The 20,550-nt window shown below is 47.0% G+C and overlaps 5 protein-coding genes across 7 annotated transcripts; 1 reads left to right on the top strand and 4 right to left on the bottom strand.

Annotated features, from left to right (window-relative positions):
- Nucleotides 1-3,591: 3,591 nt before the first annotated feature.
- On the bottom strand, nt 3,592-10,521 carry LOC100831468 (patatin-like protein 2). Of its 3 annotated transcripts, XM_010239941.3 has the most exons (8): nt 8,431-10,516; nt 5,942-6,018; nt 5,401-5,582; nt 5,143-5,329; nt 4,701-4,865; nt 4,221-4,523; nt 3,956-4,137; nt 3,592-3,876 (listed from the first exon to the last, which is right to left on the bottom strand). In XM_010239941.3, the coding sequence occupies exons 3-8, from the start codon at nt 5,499-5,501 to the stop codon at nt 3,819-3,821; spliced, it is 996 nt and encodes a 331-aa protein (XP_010238243.1). In that variant the 5' UTR covers nt 5,502-5,582; nt 5,942-6,018; nt 8,431-10,516; the 3' UTR covers nt 3,592-3,818. The 3 variants fall into 3 exon arrangements, with proteins under 3 accessions (XP_010238243.1, XP_010238242.1, XP_003576611.1); XM_010239940.3 differs by having other exon boundaries at nt 3,956-4,122; nt 5,942-10,521; XM_003576563.4 differs by having other exon boundaries at nt 5,942-10,517.
- Nucleotides 10,266-11,670, bottom strand: LOC100825250 (2-hydroxyisoflavanone dehydratase). The gene has a single exon (XM_003578199.4). The coding sequence runs from the start codon at nt 11,508-11,510 to the stop codon at nt 10,539-10,541; it is 972 nt and encodes a 323-aa protein (XP_003578247.1). The 5' UTR covers nt 11,511-11,670; the 3' UTR covers nt 10,266-10,538.
- A 2,846-nt stretch (nt 11,671-14,516) lies between these two features.
- Nucleotides 14,517-16,074, top strand: LOC104584687 (probable carboxylesterase 12). Its single transcript, XM_010239939.3, has one exon. The coding sequence runs from the start codon at nt 14,745-14,747 to the stop codon at nt 15,744-15,746; it is 1,002 nt and encodes a 333-aa protein (XP_010238241.1). The 5' UTR covers nt 14,517-14,744; the 3' UTR covers nt 15,747-16,074.
- Nucleotides 16,075-16,951: 877 nt separating this feature from the next.
- LOC100824947 (probable carboxylesterase 2) lies at nt 16,952-18,796 on the bottom strand. Its single transcript, XM_003578198.4, has one exon. It carries the CDS (start codon nt 18,460-18,462, stop codon nt 17,314-17,316), a length of 1,149 nt encoding a protein of 382 aa, XP_003578246.1. The 5' UTR covers nt 18,463-18,796; the 3' UTR covers nt 16,952-17,313.
- Nucleotides 18,797-18,955: 159 nt separating this feature from the next.
- On the bottom strand, nt 18,956-20,280 carry LOC100831167 (probable carboxylesterase 12). The gene has a single exon (XM_003576562.4). The coding sequence runs from the start codon at nt 20,220-20,222 to the stop codon at nt 19,113-19,115; it is 1,110 nt and encodes a 369-aa protein (XP_003576610.2). The 5' UTR covers nt 20,223-20,280; the 3' UTR covers nt 18,956-19,112.
- Nucleotides 20,281-20,550: the final 270 nt, after the last annotated feature.

Here is a 20,550-nt window from a genome sequence, read left to right as displayed (position 1 = left end):
CCAGTTGTGCCACAAAAGCTTACTTGATATCGACGGCTAGAAAAAGGTCTTATTTTTTCGTACGGCTTGACTATATATGCGTGCATGGAGGCATGATTCCGCGAAGCCTGCAACAGCCAGTTCAAGCCCCCGGTTGGTTGCTGTTAAATGGTTCAGAATCTTCCATGTATTTGCCTGGAGAAAATTATACGACCACACTTTTTAGTTTTACCAGTAGAAATATAGCTAGTTGGGAGGATCGATCTCATATTGGAGTATCCTTTTCGGCGGCTACTGCTACGGAAAGTACTGTACGTGTCCTGAGCTTTCTCATAGCAACTAATTACCTATGTTTCTTGATTAGCTTCTGTGAGAAGATTAGCGTAATTTAATTGCTGCAAACTAATACAGGTCTCGGAGAATCACATATATATTTGGCTTCTTTGGTTGACAGCCATGCATGCATGCACAGTTTAATATATCTCAATATATGTTGATCGAACGAATGCTGCCACTTTATGCCTTCTTTTGTTCGATGTCAGTTCCTAGATTTTTATCTCTGATTTATTTATTGATTTCATTTTTGGTAATAGTATCAATCACCCCTTTGATGCACCTGTACTTAATTGTGTTAAAATCGTACAATGTGTTACCCAGAAACTAATGCCAATAATGCCGATTTTGCGCAAACCGGTTATTGTTGGACGAAGTAAGAGAATGCAATGCAGAGACTTTACTCGAATGAACGGAACAGGAATAAGAGAAGGCAATGAACAGACTTTATTCGATTGAATCAGGAAATACACATCAGTCACACTTTTTTTTTCTTTCTATACATGAGCGGATCAGCCCAGATTCGACATACAAACCAAGAGAACCAAGTTGATATAAACAGACTGGCCGGCCATCACGAGAGCTCTGTACCCATCCATCCATCCAGCATTCTGCGCTCTAGCGGTCGTTCCCTGCAGCATGCAGCTTGTTGCCTATTCCGGGGCTGTGCCCAGGCGCCGTGGAGCGGCCGTCGGTGGTCGCCATCTTCGCCGTCGCCGCCGCCGCGAAGGTTACACTGCCTTGCACGGCGCGGCACCCTGCTGCTGATTTGCAGGCTTCGTCCTCGCCGTTGCCTGTTGCCGAGGCCATAAGCCTCCTTGCCTCGCCGGGCACCAAGTGGCTCGACACCATCAAGACGATCAGAATGCATGTGCATGGTGGTATTGATACCTTGGAACCTGCCATGAAAAGAGCCAAGTGATCGATCGTGGTCTAAGACTTGAATACGGGATTTGCAGCGGTACACTCGCCGGTATACTGCTACTCTTCCTTAATCGACTCTTTTAGCTTGATTTGAAGGGCGTCTCCTGCGACAATTTATAGGGAGAGCAAGTGCTTTACTATGCAATATTGTAAGTGTCATTGTCAAACAAGAGATACTCTTAGAGCATAGATACTATGTGTATATAGACTAGACAGACAGGGAGCTCTGTCCAATAATATAAAAGAACATCAAAAGGGTAATAAAAGTACATGAGCTAGGAAACGCCAATGAATAGTACATGGTGCAACCTGTACAGTTTTCTAACCTTGTTAATACAATACAGTAAATTAGTAAATGGTGCACCATGCATGTCATTTTCACCAAATTCAATTTTTGTTTTCACATGCTAGTGCCACAGTCAAAAACCATCTTTTTCATGTTGACTTGTGCATGCGTGATTATATTTCTAAACGTGCGCGCTTAACTATCAGTGAAATAAGTTCTTCGAAATGGCAATGACAAGAAACAATAAAAGTCACAACAGTGTATATATGCATGAAGATCTGATAGGAAAAGGGGATTTGATATATTTAACACCCACTTTCACATCCGACGTGGATGTGGAAAGAAAAAAGCTCCCCCACGCCCGACGTGGATAATGATGGGAAAATGTGGGAGGATTGAGACTCAAACTCGAGACCTTTGATTCTGATACCATGTTAAGATACCCTATCTAGCCATTTCACCTAAAAGACCGATCTGATAAGAAGAGAAGATTTGATATACTTAACAGAATCCACTTGAGAAGTTGAGAAACACTAGCTTGTAAAAATTTCAGAAAAGGGCGCCATCTGGTTGGGCCACACATAGAAGGTGCTCATTGTAGTGTTTAACTTACAGTTTGCTCCGTTGATCAAGCAACCAGCTTTTGACTGGCCAGTTGACGCATTAGATAGCTCCCCAGGACCTAGGAGATCGCATTTTAAACATTAACCTTATAGCCTGTGACTCGAGGAGAGATATATATTCATGTACGAGCGATGGCTGTTCAAAGTTGCTCAGGACCAACGGTCTAGGATACTCGACCGGTGCAAGCCACAAACATGAGCAAAAAGTTCAGGGTTTCAGCGTACTATATTTGAAGACAGACTTGTCAAATGTGCTTTTTTTTTCTTCTTCTTCAAAACTATGGTCGACCAAATTAATGCAACACTGTGGCACTATCAATGAACCCATGGCTAGCCGCCAGAAGGTCTAAGCTTGTACTTGTATATTGCAGCATATTTTGCTGCCACTCAACCAAAGGAAGTATTGGGATTCCAAAATCCCATGTGTCTCACCCTTAAACTAGCTATATTATGTGTTTATGGCCAATTTGCATTCTAAAGTTGGTACATATACTCCCTCCGATCATTAAAAAATGTCATATTAGCTTTCATTAAGATGAGGCCTTGACCACAAATTACTATGTTTAAGTGTGATTTATATAACATGAAACCACAAGTATCATGAAGTATTTTTGATAACGTATCTAGCGATACTAATTTCATGTCATATAAATCACACCTTAACATAGTAATTTGTGATCAAAGCATTGTCTTAATGAAGACTAATATGACATATTTTAAGGAACGGAGGGCCTACCTCGCGTGCAAGTTAGATCTTTTGGTGCTTCAAGTTTGATTGGTCATGGATGCAAAATGTCATTTCCTTGTAGTGACAGTGTTTTGGTTTGGAGAGCACACTGCTAGAGTCGTTAGCAAAGGATGCACACCGTTGCATACATATGAAAAATATTCAGTTCCAGCCACCCTGCAGCCTAAGTCGTGCTCCTTGCTGCAGTGTAAAAAAATCCAACTTGGCAGAGTTAATGCTATGATCACAGGATATTGCAGGAAAGTAACAGAGTTGGAACTTTTGCTTCAAGCTTAGCGATTCATAATAAGTGTATTAGGTTTAATACAACTTTGTACGAACTTTGTAATAAATTTAAGACATTATGAATCGGAGGGAATATTCACTTATGAGCCTTGCCCTACAAAGTCTGTCGGTAAATATGAACTACTTTGAGTTAGTGAAGCAACATGCATACATTTGTCTAGTCTCTGACTCTGTACGGCCCAGACCCAATAGGAATTGGATGCCTCTCTGACCATGGCAACGCAGAATTTTCCTGAAAAGGCAGCTCATCTTGCATAATACTCAAAGAAGAGATAATTTGACTCTACAAACAAAGCGTCGTACCAGGTGCTTGTGCCATGCAGCAGTACCGGCTACATGGACTGCATTGGCTGAGCTGGAATCTTTCAGAGCTCGTCGGCTGAAAAAAAATGCCCCAAATCGAGAACACAACAGAACAGTAATTTGATGCTCAATTTTATTTATAAAGTATATTTGTATTTACATATCAATAAAACCAACAGCAGCAAACATTGTCAAGCTATAGCAATCAGTCTGCCACAATTTAACTATTTTACAATGAAACTTCAACAAACGTATCAACTAAATGCTGACTGAGGTATGTCACGCAGAGAAAATTTCTCTTTGATGGAGTATTGACATAAAAGAGACCAGACTTCCTTCACTTCGGTGATCTTGCTTGCCGAATTCGCCTTTCTTCAGACAACAGATTCGCAAATCTGTAAATAAGGTGCTAATTAGCTCATAAGTGGATGCATAGTGCAATTATAACAACCTGATAAGTGATTTCAAGTTCACCTCTCGAGAGCTTTCTCATTGGTCATCTCCGAGTCGCCACAAGTAGGCACCATTTGGCCAGTCTCCAAATTTGCCCGTGAGACAGATTTCTTTAGCAGCATCTCTCCAACATTGACAAGTTTCTCCAAGTTATCCTTGGTGGCAACATCAACCGAGGAGAGTGTCCCCTGTAGGGTATCATCCTGTTATTTAGAAATGGCAGTCTGTGAGAGAAAAAGAAGCGCATTAGTTACTAAGTACAAAATAACTGCCTGGTTTTAAATACCTGAATCCGAAGATAGTTCTGCTCAGAATGTAAAGCTTTAAAAACAGCAGCGATGTGAATATCCACCATATCTGCACTTGCCCGTGTGAAAATATCTACCAGCGGTGTGGATCCACTGCTAAGTAACCAATCCAACACTCCCCATGATTTAGCCTTTTGTGCATTGTACTTCTCTTCAAACTTTGATGAGCCTGTGCCCAATGAGATGACCAAAAACCGGCCATAGTCCATAGGTTTTATTGGGAAGAAATCTGGATTTTCCTTGAATATCTGCTTGGTTACTTCTCCAATGGCAACTAGCGCCTAAACACAGACAAGACAGATATTAGGTCTCTTATACAAAATCAAGACTTCCCTTCGATTTCTGAATCAAGCATTGCACTGCAAGTGTGCGAAGTACGGTAACTTATAAACCATACACGAAGATTAAAGTGAAATTTTCGGTACCATGTTATGCATAACTACAGATAACAATAGTACCGGATTATTGGCAGCTACTCCCCCATCAATAAGATTAAACTCCTTGATGTTTCCATGAAGATCTTCAGTCTTGAAGTAATGTGCAGGAAGATAGGTTGGAGCAGCGGAAGTGCTGATGCAAATATCTGATAGCAAAGCATCCATTGTGTTCCTCTTCTTCTTAACCTGTCACATGATAATACAAAGTTTATTTCCATGCGAAATATCCATCATATCGGATTGATGAAATTTTCAATTTCTCAGTACTGCTCCCTATCTTCTTCCATTGAATTCTACACAGAAAACTAGGAACTATATGTTTCAGTAGAATGTGTTTCCTGTCCATTAAACTTAATTGGTTCTGACTTACAATAACTGGTATTTAAACAAAAGATGTACAATATTATACAGGTACCTAAATTAGGACTCCTGAAAAATTTGAGGGAGAGGGAAAGAGGGAAACCTCATATGACGAAAAAATGGTTGGTTGTAGCCGCTTGATGTCGAAAGTTGGTATTACCACATTTGTTAATGTCTGATGCAGCCTGATGCTTCCTAACTTCTTTCTCACAACTTCATGAAGGTACTTGCCATCATAAGAAGGTCCTGACAATGATCGAAGTACCTTCATTATCCTCCCAAATGCACCCCTAAAGAAAAAAAAATTATTTACCAGAAAAGTTCCCAATTCAATCAACAAAACTGTAATATATGGGTTCACCTAAGCTGCGGGAAAATTTTGGGAGCATGGTCCATATAAAATGCTTGAATATCCTTGGCTGCAAAAAGTGGTCTTCTGTCCTTGTTTGGTGCAGTGAGCATCGCAGTCACAAGCCCCCCTGTGCTGGTCCCAGCAATGACATCAAAGTAGTCTGCTAATCTGGCTTCTTCTCCATCAAGTTTCTTCAGAAATTAACATAACAGTTTCAGTGACATGCAATCAAGAGCACGATTGAAAATCAATACTATATTTCTAAAGAGCATAAGCTGGTGCAGGAGGGGAAAAGAATAGGTGTTACTAATGTAAAAGGATTTAAGATTTACTTGGGTTACAGAAGTAACTTTATTTTACAGTTGAAGTTAACAAGATATAACAGTTTGAAATTTTAAACTAACAAACTAAACAATAGAGTTGTAAGTTCATTTCATCTAACACGACATATGGAGCATGGACTCTTAACCTATCATATCTCTATCCAGGCAATTGTTGCCTGGGCAATATAACAAGATATGAAAATCAATTATGCTAATAACAGTTTTACCTGCAACTCTGTTTCTAGAAAGGCAAGAGCAACAGCTGCAATGATTCCTCGAATCCCTCCACCGTCGATAGAGAGAACTGTGATGAGGTTGACATAAGTTGGTGGCTGTCTGCACAAGTTATGTTTTACAGTCTCCATATTTTTGCTCTCTTCAAGGGTAGGTTGCGCACAATTGTATTTCTCTGATGGCGGCGATTTTGGGTGCTCAAGTTAACGTAGAGAACAAGTATTAATAGATTTTGCACGAGAACCTTCGCGGCAATGAAGGCAGAGAAGGTCTATATCATTCAGAAGTCATTACACATAACATAAATGTGCGACAACAATATCATTTCTAACCTCCATTCATGAGAAGATATGTAGAACTAAAGTTGCAAAAGTACACGCTTTATGTCTGAAACATTGCTAGGTGCTTTCGAGGAAACCTCTATCCATATAGACCTAATAATGTGTTGAAGTGCCAAACAAATTTCATCAAACATAAAATTTAGATGGAAAGGTATGGTTCTCTTTTTTCTGATGATTGGGAGGCTTGTAACTGCTTGTGTGATTTGAAATGCAGTGTAAATCTCTTCTTTTGGAAAAGGATAACGTCTCTTTCTCAGTTGCCCTTGGACTAAGGGCTATTCTTGTGCCTTGAAGGTTCTGCCAGAAAAAGGAAATTTCTATGATCCAGATGTTAGTCATGTTAGAAAGTTGACCTACAGCTTTCTGCTCTCACCTACTTGCATAAATGCACGCAATCTAAAGAATATGATGAAAATTTTGTGTGTACCACTTCAAGTTGATTGACATAAATGGGATAAGAAACTGCAAGATCTTAGGCGTCTAAAGCCCTGCCGAAGCATTTGATTTTTAGGCAGAGTATGCAGCAACTGCCAACTGGGAAAAACATATTAACAGCTGGCATTCAATCTGTGCCAGTTGTGTCTTAGCAGGATGATTGTTGCATCATTGATTATGTATTCTCATTTCTTTGTACCCCAACGATGCCATAGTTAAGGACATGATATTATTGCCTAGATCCACGAACTTACGAGTCACAAAAAAGTCATCCATTAGCTCTTTTGCAATACCTCGGAATGAATATAGGCCATCCATTTTCTTTGATCTAAGGGTCTAGATCGACTGATACTCCTTAATACTCCAATATAGATGAATGGAGTACCATCTCATAAAAAGGGAGTATAAGAAAACAGGGTAAAATTGTAATCTATCAGCAAAAACGGGTTGGTCTGTAATTTCTCCAAACTCAGCTAGAGTCAAGTCCTGACTGGAGTTTTTTTTTTTTGCGAGAAAAGTCCTGACTGGAGTTGCGCGCATGTGCCTCAACTCACATGTGAAAAGTCTAAACTGTCCAATTCCGGTACTCCATTTTGACAGAACGGAGTATTAGGTACCGTAAACGGTGACTTATTTATTAGATTTTTGCATGTATCAATGACGAGAAATAGTGTAATGCTCCAGCTTTCTCTAGGTCAGATATGCAAGGAAAGGTGATGTTGCACGTCAAGTAAGAGATGTGATAAAACCAAAGTATCATATATTGTGGAAAATATTTAACGATTAGGGACACTCTTAACAGAGAAATATTAAAAGAACTAGTTAGAAGCCCATGCGCTGCTACAGAAAAACAAAATACAAGTAAAACACAATATGTTACTATGAACACATGAAAACAAAACAAAACATATCTAGACATGAAAAGTTGTTTTGCGGGTTGTAGCTTTTGAAGTTCAAAAGGATCCCAAAAAATACGCAAATAGGTCAAGTCATTGGCTCATTGCAGAAAGGACTTCTGGTTACACCACGGAAAACTATTTTCATTCTATATATTGTTTCTTTTATATGTTAAAGATGACTTCCTTTCCATCATCAAATCTCAAAACAGCATAATCTTTCAAAAGAGGCACAAATGAAATTTGGAGCTACTCTCCTACTCAAGGTACATAAGTTAATTCAACAAAACTACCGCCCAACTCTCTAACGCGGAGAAAAGGTGCACATGATGTCGAATCCGTCATGCCGTCATCAACCGTGAGCAGAGAATTGTGTTTTGCTGCTTTGGCCAGCTGAACAAACCTCCGATTCTTCTATCAGTCGCGTTCAATAAAACTCATGGCTCAACAGATCACATTAGAGGTCTTTTTTTTTCTCTTCAAGGAAAACATTTACTCCCTCCGTCCTATATTAAGTGACTTTCTATTACATGTATCTAGACGCTTTTTAGGTATAGATACATCCATATTTGGACAAATTTGAATCACTTAATATGGGACGGAGGGAGTATATTTCAGTAAGACTAACAGATTCATAGCTAGATAGATGTTGCACAATAAGCAATCATCCTCAGAGAGCGGACTCAAGAGATGTAATTGTAGCAAACAGCAATATTCAGACCAACTACTTTCTGGAATCAAAATACCAAATGCAAGTAAAAGACAATGTAGACTGAGATACCATGAGGGAGTACTCGAGTATTTGCTTACCGATATGCTTTCTTTCTGGTCCATCATAATCTCATAAGCGAGAGCGTGCATCACTTTCAGATAGAGCCTTACAGAAAAATCTTGAGATTACATGATAACAAAAATATCGAACCAGCTAAGAAGCATATCAAACCAGCTAGAACCTGACAAAGCTAGGAAATAACAACTGGTAATTAATCCCCATGAGAACAGCTAATAAACAATTAAAAAGAGAAGCTTGCCTTGATAGTAATATAAATGAGAACAGGAAGGAACTCATCAGCCCCAGATGGTGATCAATCATTTGACATTGATACATTCAGCAACAAGTTACTGTTGACTTGGCAACAGCTCATAATACATAGAAGCTTATCTCATGGTGATTTGAAGGAATTAATCTTCTGCAACTCTTTAAGTACAAGCTAGAGTGGGATGTGCATCCACAGAAAATGTCTCATAAGCCAGAGCATGCATAACTTTCAGATAGAGCCTTACAGAAAAATTGTACTAAATCTGAGACACTTACTATGGATCGGAGGAATTATTACGGGTTGTTTCATTTCCAATGAGAACGGAACAGGGAAGAGGCCCTTCTATCTAAAAGATGTCGTGTTGTTACCAGACCTTGCCGTTTGAGCTTGAGTGTAAAACTGTAAATACAGAGTTCTTAGTACAAAGGAATTATTACGGGTTGTTTCATTTCCAACGAGAATGGAACAGGGAAGAGGCCCTTCTATCTAAAAGATGTCATGTTGTTACCAGACCTTGCCGTTTGAGCTTGAGTGTAAATACTATAACTCAAAGTCCTCTTTTGATATATAAATAGAAAGCTTCTGAATAAAAAAATGAGATTCCAATGTTGCACACAAGAAGAAATTGTTGCGTCAACAGTAAGTTGTTAGTTTCGTAATGAGCCCAATATATGTATGTCAAGAAAACCACACATCTTGAATAATTCAAAAGAACATTTGCACCATGGACAACACAAAAGAAATACGATGTGGTTGTTACCAGATATTCTGATCTTTCAGTACAGTCTGTTTTCCGGATGCTGGCACCACTGAATGACTGAAGACCTCCTCTTCTCACAAAGTTCTTTTCACAAAAACTTTGCTCCTCACATGGGTCATGACGTAGTAATTCCGCATATATGCGCAGCCCTGCAAGAGCAATCTAAGTGATGCAACATTAGTCTGAAATTTCGGCAATATACTACCATTATGCAACATAGCATTTCCTGCATATAGCAGATAGGTTACTCAAGCAGTATTTCCTTTGCAGATGATACAGGAAACTGCATTTGGTCAATGATACAACAATATGGCAAGGAAATAAAGGAAGCTCTGTGCAAAGGCTTGATGCCACAACAAATGGAAGTAAAAGGTTATCCAAGACATTATCCATGCCTGTTGCCTGGGACAGGGACCTCCGCAGTCATCACCAGTGGAGGTCTCTCTGAGGGTTACCATCGAACATGTAGGTACTTGAGAAGTGCTCCAGACTTGGAGATATTGGTTGTACGATCGATGGCTTATCATACTAGTCATAAAGCCTGGTAGACTGCCTGCTTTGCTGCTTAGGCTGCTGCAGTTGACCAGCATTTAATTTCATGCAACATCAGAATGAACGTTAGAAAGAGAAAGGTAAATGTTTGTCTCCAAATTAAGCCCGAAATGGAAAAATAGATAGTATGCCAGTATAGACAATTGTACTTTTTAGCAGTAAATATATGTACATAAAGCTAAAAGATAAATCTAAATATCTGATACATGTTGTACTCTGATACTGAATTGGCAGACATTGCCGAGATTCTGTGGACAAACAACCAGTTCAAATAGACTTATGGAACATTCCCATAACCCGTAAAGTTGCCGATTATGAGTTGGCCGTTTTAACAATTCAGCCATTGATTTTTAACAAGGGTCATCATACATCTCGAATAACCAATTTTCATATAGAAAAACTTACCATAGAAAAATGAAATAAAAACTGTTCAGAGATGGGAAATCTTCAAAGATCACTATGAGAACACCTCTATGGACCCTCAAATTGGAAGAGAATGAGACAAACTAAGGATCCCGGTTCTTGCTTTTTAGTATCTGATGAAGAATGGAGAACCCTAGATCACATCATCGGCTCATGAAGTCGGTGATGACGCGAACCTGCGCCTTTGTCTGCGTGCTCGTCGGGCAGAAGAGGTGGAAGCCATGGCCCTGTCCATCCGCCTCCCAGACCTCCACCTCGCCGTGCCATCCACTTCCCATCAACTTCTCACAATACAGCCTTCCCCTACCCCTCATGGCGTCCTTGCCCCCAACGCATACTAGCGCACGCGCACACCCTAGCCCGGCCAGGCTGGGCGCCCCGTCCGACATCGGGTTGATCCACGGGTCGTCGCACCCACTGGTCCCCGGGCAGACCACGGGCCACAGCCGGACCAGCTCACGGAGCAACGCCATGCCCATCTCGTCGGACTCGGAGCTGTCGCCCCCCAAGAAGTACGGATGGATCAGCACCAGCGAGTTCACCTTCACACCGTGGCCGAGCTCCTCGACGCCAGCGCGCATTGCGGTGTGGTGCGCGATGTTGGCGCCGGCGCTCTCGCCGCCGACGTGGACGCGCCCGAAGTCCGCGTGAGCAGTAAGCCAGGGCTCCGGCCCCTGGCCGGCCGCGTGCGCAGCCACCCACTGAAGCGCCGCCCAGGCGTCCTCGTAGAGCGCGGGGACCGGGTGCTCCGGCGCGAGGCGGTATTCCACCGACACGACGATTACGCTGGCCTGCGCGGAGAGCTGGTTCGCGTGGCCGTGCACGGCCTCGTCGAACGCCGAGCCAAGGCAGAAGCCGCCGCCGTGGAAGAATAAGAGGACGGGGACCTTGCTCTGGTGTCCACCGGCGGGAGCAGCCGGCAGGTAGATTCGCGCCGACACGCCGGCTCCTGGAAGGATGGGGACGTCCTTTGAGGAGACTCCGGTGGTGGGGTCGATTGAGGGTGGGGCGAAGTCGACCGGCAGAAAGCGCTCCACGCGGCCGCTCTTGTAGACGCGTATGAAGTTGGGGGCGTCGTGGATGACCTCGTCGCCGCCGGCGTCCGCGTCGGACATGGCGTGGGGGAGATCAGGGAAGGGGATGCAAGCTTGTGTATACCTGCTTCGGAACTGGATCCTTGTGTTGTCCTGCTTCAGAAATCGGAACTGGATCCGGAAGACAGCGCGGAGGTGAGTCGGTGACCCGGCGGCTTGGCTGAAAGCCTGAAACTCATGTCTTGGTCTCGAGTTTTTTTTTTAAAGATAACCACATTACGTTCGTAAGAACAGCATTACAAATGCATTCCGAACACAAGTCACAGCGTTGCAAAATGCATTCCGAATCGATCGTACAGATCGAGAGCAAACACGTGTCCACAGAACTGTACACAAAACACCTCCGAAAAAAGAAAATGTTTTCTGCAACTGCAATCACCACCGCAACCGTCGGTGGAGACGAAGGAGAACCATCACCCTCAAGAGGCTTTGTGAGCCGAAGAAGAAGTCTGCCGTCGGCAAAGCCTTTGTCGCGATGGCACGTCAGCCGGGGAGTATCCTCATCCTCCTTGAATCCCAGAAATAGTGTTCTCCATCGATGTCGTCAAGGCCGAGCATCAAATCTGCCGTCGGCGGGCCACCTACCTAGAACTTGGACCGGCATCTTCCCTCGCACACCAATGGCGCCATCCAGGACGACAACCACTTGACGAAGATCTAAACCCACCGACCAAAAACCCACTGGCTCCTCGACGCAGCTGGTAGCCTCGTCGAGACGAGACTGGAGCCCGGACACCATTATTGGATAAGTCGTTGCCGTCATCGTCAAAATCAACGTCACCCCACGCACTACTCCTGCCTTATCTACAACCGGGCTTGAAGAAACTGGGGTTCCCCTCCGCACCCGTCGCCGGAGCAGACGTGCGTGAGAGGAACCCACGGTCCCGCCGGCGGTGGATAGAGGAACGAGGATCGCCTCCTTCGGTTTTCTCTCCTGGGCGGTTATGAAAACGAGAGCGTCTTGGATGGATTTAGGGGTGAGTCGCATTCATCTCATCATTGCCAGAGTCAGCATGTCCACGTCGTCTAAATGACTAAATCACATTGACTCTCCAGTACTTATATGATTTGTGGCATCAGATTGACTCTTGGCTAGGAGTTTAACTAATTACGAAGAGTAAGTTTTCGCCTCTCTTATATTTTTCTCAACTCCACGTCATCGATTTTCAAATAAGAGTCAACTAATAGTTCAGTGCTTGAATAACACATAAAATGAGTTGTATCTTTAAACTAACTCTAGATGATCCGTTAGTATTAAATAAGATGAAGTAAAGTGGTAAAAAAAAGTTGACTCTTAGTTGGCCCTTATTCGAATCTTGTTTAAGAGTTAACTCTTCATGAAGAGTCAGTTCTCTTCTAGCTCACATTTCTCTTTTCTCCACAACATCAGCAAATTTAAAGAGTCGACCTTTGTGGATGTCCTCAGCATCGAAATAGTTGGTCCATAAAAAGCTCTTAACCTAATCGCCTGCAGGCAATCGTGTGTTTGTTAGTGAGCAAAACCCAACTCTATATTTGACATAATACCTCAACATGGGCTACATATTCCACTTGATCCATTGGTTAGAAACCCAACTTTTGCATTATTTATCCGAGAAAGTTCACTCACACGATCATGCACAGTAATTGGACAAGCGGTCCAACTTATAGGCACACAAACTCATGTCATATTCGCGTTGAACATAGTAGATACTCGAAAGCTAGTTGCACGTAGCTTAATTATGATAACAGCACAAAACAAAGACGCATTGGGAAAGAAAAAATAGTGCCACCCAAAATAGGGTGTAGTGGTTCGCTAGACACTAACAATTTTATAAATGATGTTGCATACACTAATACAACAACACTCCTTCAAATGTAGTGCATCAATCTTGCACATAAGGATGATAAGCATGTTATTGACACCACATGCACTTCACCTATTAGGAACTGGAACCTGCCCAAGTACCTTCCGAGGTCCCTCGCATCTAGAAGAGGACATCTAAGATATCTTCGTTCATGAAATACACACATGGAAACTATGTTAGGATGTTCAGTAACCTATTGGTTAATAAGCTGCAAATCATGCACTTGATCAAGGGAAGGATCCTTAATCCACAAGATTTCGAAAATATTAGCTAGATCCTTCATAGCATTCTTCTAGACATCGTCAGATTGACTGCCCAAATGCTAGACACGATTGCACGCAAGTCAGCATCATATAGTATCTCTTTGCAGGATGATGCACACCAGCCACCCTTGCTCAAATTCAGCAAAGCAGTGGCGTGGTTTGAGCATGGCGAAACCAGGTGAACCACCTTAAGGCTTGTTCGGTTACCGATCATTCCCCCGGATTGATGGGCTCGGGAGGGATTGATGAAAAATGAACTACAATTCTCATCGATCTCTGCAAGCCTATTGGATTGCAGGGGACAGGGGTTCAAGTGCCGAAATATTACATGTATCTAGACGCGTTTAGGTATAGATAAATCCATATTTAGGCAAATTTGAGTCACTTAATATGAGACGGTGGGAGCATATTCTTCCATGAATTGTCTGCAACAACCATGTCTAAGCAAACTCGGAGTCAGCATGTATGTTGTTTATTGGCGAAGTATCCGGTGAAAACCACCTCTACGGTGCAAACTGTGAAAACTCATCGAAAAAAGTTCAAAAAATTCTCAAAAAAATTACATATGTTAGAAAAGTGATGTTTTATATATGTGTAAAATTTCAAGTCCAAACTCAATTTCGTTTGGTAGCAGCGAAAAAGACAAATTCTGCATGAATAGTGGTTTTTCAGTGTTTGACACTATTCATTGTAAATTTCTCTTTTTAATTTCTCCTAAATACTTTTAATTTTGAACTTGAAATTTTACAGGTTTGTAGAACGTCACAGTCCCAACATACTGTATTTTTTTAGAATTTTTTTGAAACTTCTACATATGATTTTTATGAAGTTTGCGAATGAGAGTTTTCACCGGATACTTCGACGTTGTTTATTATCCTAAGTGTTGGAAAAATCATCTAGTGTATCATTCATGAATCATAACCATTCATATATGTTCTTCAGCTACCACAGCCATCTCGTTATAAAGTCCAAATCAGCTCCATGGAAATTCCTCTTCCGAAAAAGCGAAAAGGAAGTTTACATCCAACCACACATCAACGTGGGCCAAGCACAACCAACCAGAAGTGACCAACTACCTTCATCCGCCAACGCCTTCACCGATCAGCGACCAACCCACCCCAGTGCAAACCCAGAGTCCACAATCCATGGCCGGCTCCGGCGCCAGCAACGACGAGGTCGTCCTGGAGATCGAGCACTGCATCCGCATATTCAAGAGCGGCCGCGTCGAGCGCTACTTCGGCTCCGACCCCATCCCGCCTTCGACCGACGCCAGCACCGGCGTCGCCTCGAAAGACCGCACCATCTCCCCCGACGTCGCTGTCCGCCTCTACCTCCCGCCCGTCGCCGCCACAGGGAGCGGCGACGGAACAAAGAAGCTTCCCCTCCTCGTCTACTTCCACGGCGGCGGTTTCGTCCTCCACACCGCCTTCAACGCCGTCTTCCACGCGTACCTCGCCTCCCTCGCCGCGCGCGCCCGGGCCATCGTCGTCTCCGTCGACTACCGTCTCGCGCCGGAGCACCCCCTCCCCGCCGCATACGAGGACTCCTGGAGGGCGCTAGTCTGGGCGGCATCCCACGCCTCAGGCGGGAGCTGCTGCGGCACCAGCGAGGAGGCGGAGGAGGAGCCCTGGCTGACCGAGCACGCCGACTTCTCCCGCCTGTTCCTCGGCGGCGAGAGCGCCGGCGCCAACATCGCGCACCACATGGCCATGCGCGCCGGCACGGACAGGCTCCCCGCCGGGGCCAGCATCAGCGGCATCGTCCTGGTCCACCCTTACTTCTTGGGCCACGGCAAGGTGCCCTCCGAGGACAGCGACCCCGTGATGGCCGAGAACGTGGTGAAGATGTGGCACGTCGTGCGCCCCACGACCACCGGCGTCGACGACCCGTGGATCAACCCGCTCGCGGCCGGCGCGCCGCCGATGCGCGGGCTGGCGTGCGGGCGCGTGCTCATGTGCCTCGCGGAGACGGACGTGTGCCGCGACCGCGGCCGTGCCTACTGCGAGGGGCTCATGGCGAGCGGGTGGGCTGGGGAGGTGGAGGTCCTTGAGGTGGCCGGGCAGGGCCATTGCTTCCATCTCGGCAACTTCACTTGCGATGATGCCGTCAGGCAGGACGATGCCATTGCCAGGTTCCTGAATCCGTAGAAACATGGGCGTTTCCAGGCTGCGTGTTACGGTGGCGCAAAGCTCCTGGTTTAATTTTGCTGTTAAGACTTGTGTGTTCGGATTTGCCTGAAGCAAACGCTGCATTAGAATTTCTGTTCATATGGTGGAGTACTGGAGTTCGGCTGATATGTGCATCTGGAAAAGATTGATCAATCACTGTTATAGTAGTAGCTTCCCGCAACAGGCGTCGATTCAACAGAAGGCTAGGCACATGATGTTTAGCAACTAGCGTGGTCCTTTTGGGAAATCACGGACAAACAGCTTCATTTGTCGCCCCAACAAAGTAGTTTCCTCTGTTCCTCTTCAACAACTACTACTCATTTGTCTCTGGAAAGAGACATTTCGAGACAGATAGGGCAAAGGTGCATAGGATAGTGTGATGCTGCCATGACTCGAGGTTACCGTCTGATCTCACCGTTCAGATCGAGGGAGATGTGACGGAATCAACAACTCTTACACGTATCGACGGATCGATTGTCAGCCTGAGAAGAGAAAACAGCTTGGTACGTGGAAATGTGCAACAGTGGAATCGTCCAGTCCCTTTCCGTCTAGTGAAATGTCATCCTGATCCGGTAGACTCGTGGTACTTTACCCCCGCCCATAATCGTTGTCTACTTTATTACCCCGTCCGTATCGTTGGTTGTCCATTTTGTGCCCCTGAGTGCACTTGATAACTTTAATTTCCCCTTCGCGTGAAGGAAAGAATTTAGCATTACCGTCAGTCGCAAACAGATTTGAGGGAGAAAACGACAGTGTAGCACTAGCACTACATCCATCAAGGCTGACATCGCGCGACGGGGCGAGCAAGTGAGCAACCCCAGACGAATAAACGAATTTGACCTCTTGGAGTTGAAAGGAGCGGGATGTAGAGATCGAAATCCTGTAGGATTGCGATAAATTGATCCCGTGGTGTAGAAGACAAAAAAGTTCATAAATTTTAGGCGGTTGTACTGGAGTCCTTCGCGCTGTCCTGGCGGTCCTTTAGTCCTCTACTTTCCGGACACATTCTACGCTATATACCCAACTGTACCTGCTGTGTTCTTGCGTCGCGTGTCCGGCCGTTACTACCTACCATGAAAGACTCAAGATGTGTTGGTTATCAACGGTTTTGACGCCCACCGTAGCCTTCATGTCATGTTGCTAGTTAAGGGACTGAACAACCAAATTAGTATGGCAAGTCAACATTCCCGAACTTGTGAAATGGACTCAACGGACAATTCAGGAACGTTGGCAGATCAGACAGTGCACCTGCGACAACAGCCGTGTTGGGCGAAACACTTCCTGCACAACTAGTCACGGAAAGCATCGGATCCTGGCATCTTTCCCCGAAGGCGCAGGCCGAAAGTTTCCCCCAAGTCACGGTGGCCACCCAGGTGAATTTTTTGGTACCCAGCTTGGCTCGAATGATGTCCAAACGCAAGAAACAAACAAGAACGGCGTGTTGTAGTTAATAATCAACCAATTATTATGTACGACAATCAGCAATCGATCCCCCCGATCTCACGTGCACCGCTCTGCTCCCTGGCCCCGATGGGGATGGATCCATCTACTCCCGGCTCAGGTATCCGGCCGCGAACGCCAGCTCCTTGGCGGACTTTGGGTTCTTGGGCGCGTCCAGGAAGTAGACGTGCCTCTCGCCGGCCGTCTCGTACTGCACCACCTCCCCGTCCCACCCGCTGTCACGGAGCGCCGCCGCGTACGCCTTCCCGCGCTCCTCGAAGTCGTCCAGGCCCGACACCGTCACGGCCACGCGCGCGCACGCCATCTTCCGCAGCTCCGACGCCGGCGTCGCCAGCGGGTCGATCAGCGGGTCGTCGATGCCGTACTTCCCGTCGCAGATGAAGGACCACGTCGCCTCGTACTGCCGCCGCTTCGCCTGGTCCGTCGTCTCCGCGCCCACGGGCTTCTTCCCCCAGAAGTAAGGGTCCAAGAGCAGGATGCCCGTGATGGCGGCGCCACCCGCCAGGCCCCCCTCGTTGCCAGCGCGCATCGCCATGTTGTGCGCGATGTTTGCGCCTGCGCTGTCCCCGGCGACGAACAGCCGGGAGAGGTTCCCCCGGTCGCGAAGCCACGGCTCCGGCCCGGCGTCTGCGTTCTTGGCAACCCAGTTGAGCGCCCGCCACGAGTCCTCGTACGCCGCAGGCAGGGGGTGCTCCGGCGCCAGGCGGTACTCCACGGACACGGCCACGACGCCCGCCTTGGCCACGAGCGAGTTGAGGTAGACGTGGTACTTGGGCGTGAACGCGGACTCGATGACGAACGCGCCGCCGTGGTAGAACACGAGGACCGGAAGGAGCGCGCCGCTAACAGGATCCTCCTCCTTCCCCCCACCGCGCGGCAGGTAGAGCCGGGCCGCGAGGCCGGTCTTGCCGTCGATGACGACGTCCTTGGAGGTCACGCCGGTGGCCTCGTCGACGCCGGCGGGGACCCGGTCGGTGCCGTCCATCCGGTGGACGCGGCCGCTCTTGTACATTACGAGGAACGGGGAGAAATCGAACGCCACGACGTCGTCGGGCCCCGTGGAGCCATTATTGTTCCCCGGGGAAGCTGGTGGCAGCTCCGCTCTGTGGTGGTGCGGGATCAAGAAGATGGGTAGCAAGATGACGGCGAGGAGGAGGAGAAGAATGAGCAGAAGCAAGGCCGCCTTGGCGAAAAGAGGGAGGCTGGCAAGCTGTCGCTTGATCTTGGAGACCATCCTTGAGTTTGTGCCTGCGGTAACTAACCTGACACAAGATTGCGCTGAAGAGGAGGAAGCGGCATAGGAGAAAGCCAACTGAGATTTGGGAATTATATCTGCTAGTACTACTTCAGATAACTTCAGATAAGATACGCGAGGATCAAGAGTAGATGACGTTGCAGCCCGGTCGAGGATTCAGGATTTGATGCCGGAAGAATGGAGAGATGCAACTAGGAAGTAGTCCTAGGAACGTGAGGACTGAAAGTGACCCTTCGCTCGGCGTTGGTGCTGGCCTTCTGGACTGGTGGTTGTGCACCAGTAGAGTCTGGAGTCCGGCGCAGGGCTTCCTGTGCTGGCTACTCCGTAGTATTTAGTGGACCATTTGACAATTATTGAATCGAAACTTCTCGTTACAAGATTCGTTCCCCACCCTTTTCACCGGTCTTCCTCCCATTCCCCAATTTGAATTTTTCCTCCACTATCCGGAGAGCGATGAATTCGGAGTTCAGTGTTAAGTGTAATCAGAAGTACAGTACTCCTTGTAAGTCAAAAAAGAGTAGTTTTGTGATACACATGAGAAATTCAGAATCAGTACAACATGAGTAAAATCACCAATTATGTGCTCCTTTATTGCTGAATCATTCACCAGGCGAACAAGCGAAGCAACCTCAACAGCGCCGGACGAAGTCGGCCACGACGGCGAGCTCCTTGACGGCATCGTCGCAGTCGGGCTTGGGCAGGAAGTAGACATGGCCCTCGCCCTTGGTCTCGTAGAACTCGAGCTCGCCGTCCCACCCGCACTTCTTGATCCCCTCCGCGTACGCGCGCGCCCTCTCCACGAACCAGCAGAGCTCAGCCGTGGTGACCAGCACGCGGCCGCACCCGAGCTGGCTCCAATCCTCGGGCGACGCCGCCGGGTTGATGTACGGGTGGTCGGGGCCGAACTCGCCGCCGCATATGACTTCCCACGCGCGCTCAAAGCCGCCGCGGTAGGCGGCGTCGGCGGACTCCCCGCCCACCGGATCTTTCCCCCAGAAGTAAGGGTGCAGGAGCGCCACGCCGCTGACCTTGTCGCCGTAGCCGTCGATGCGCTCCTTCCGCAGCCTTATCGCCGTGTTGTGCGCCATGTTGGCGCCGGCGCTGTCGCCCGCGAGGACGATGCGGGAGGCGTCGCCGTGCGCCGCGAGCCAGGGCTCGGCGCCGCCCGGGCGGCAAGCGGCGACGACCGCCTTGAGGGCCGCGAAGGCGTCGTCGTAGGCGGCCGGGAGGCGGTGCTCCGGGGCGAGGCGGTAGTCGACGGAGACCACGACGGCGGGCGCCGCGGCGGCGAGGGCAGCGGCGTACTTGTGGTAGAGCGGGGAGGCGGCGGTGTGGACCATGAACGCGCCGCCGTGGAAGAAGACGACGACGGGGAACTTCTTACCAGGCTCCGCCGCGGCGGCGGCGGGAAGGTAGAGGCGGGCGGAGATGTTGGCCTCGGGGTCGAGGACGACGTCCTTAGAGGCTACGCCGTTGGCGGGGTCCCCGGAGGGGGAGGGCGGGACGGTCTCGGTGCCGTCGAAGCGCTCGACGCGGCCGCTCTTGTGCAAGCGCAGAACACCGGGCATGTCGTACTCGATCTCGGGACTGGGATCCATGGCGGCGGCTACCTTTGGCTCCGCGGCACGGTGCTTCGGGAGGATGTGGATCGGGAACCGGAAGAGCAAAGCGGCGAGCGGAGCGACGAGGAGAGCTGCCCACAGCACCTGTCGCGCCGAATTCGCAACGGGAATGGGCATTTCTTTCCTTGTAATAAATCCTGTACGGTCTGCTGAGAAGTCACCGTTCAGAAAAGGAGAGTTGAACGATGCGGTCTGAATGAGATCTGGTGTTGCTGGGATTCCCATCGAACGCTTTTGGGTCTGACACGCCAGCTCGCAGACTCACCAACCGTTGGATACCTGGATGCGATGATTTAGCCAGATTTAGCCACAATAATCACCACATGCGCTACGATCAAATTGGTGTACCTGCCGTTCTGTCAAAATAAAATAAAATTGGTATACCTACCGCGGGGACGTGCGACAATCAGAACTTCAGAAGTACTCCGTACTTGCTTTGGTCATT

The sequence above is a fragment of the Brachypodium distachyon genome, chromosome 4 (assembly GCF_000005505.3).
Source record: "Brachypodium distachyon strain Bd21 chromosome 4, Brachypodium_distachyon_v3.0, whole genome shotgun sequence".
NCBI lineage: Eukaryota > Viridiplantae > Streptophyta > Magnoliopsida > Poales > Poaceae > Brachypodium > Brachypodium distachyon.
This window is presented reverse-complemented; position numbering and strand designations above follow the sequence as displayed.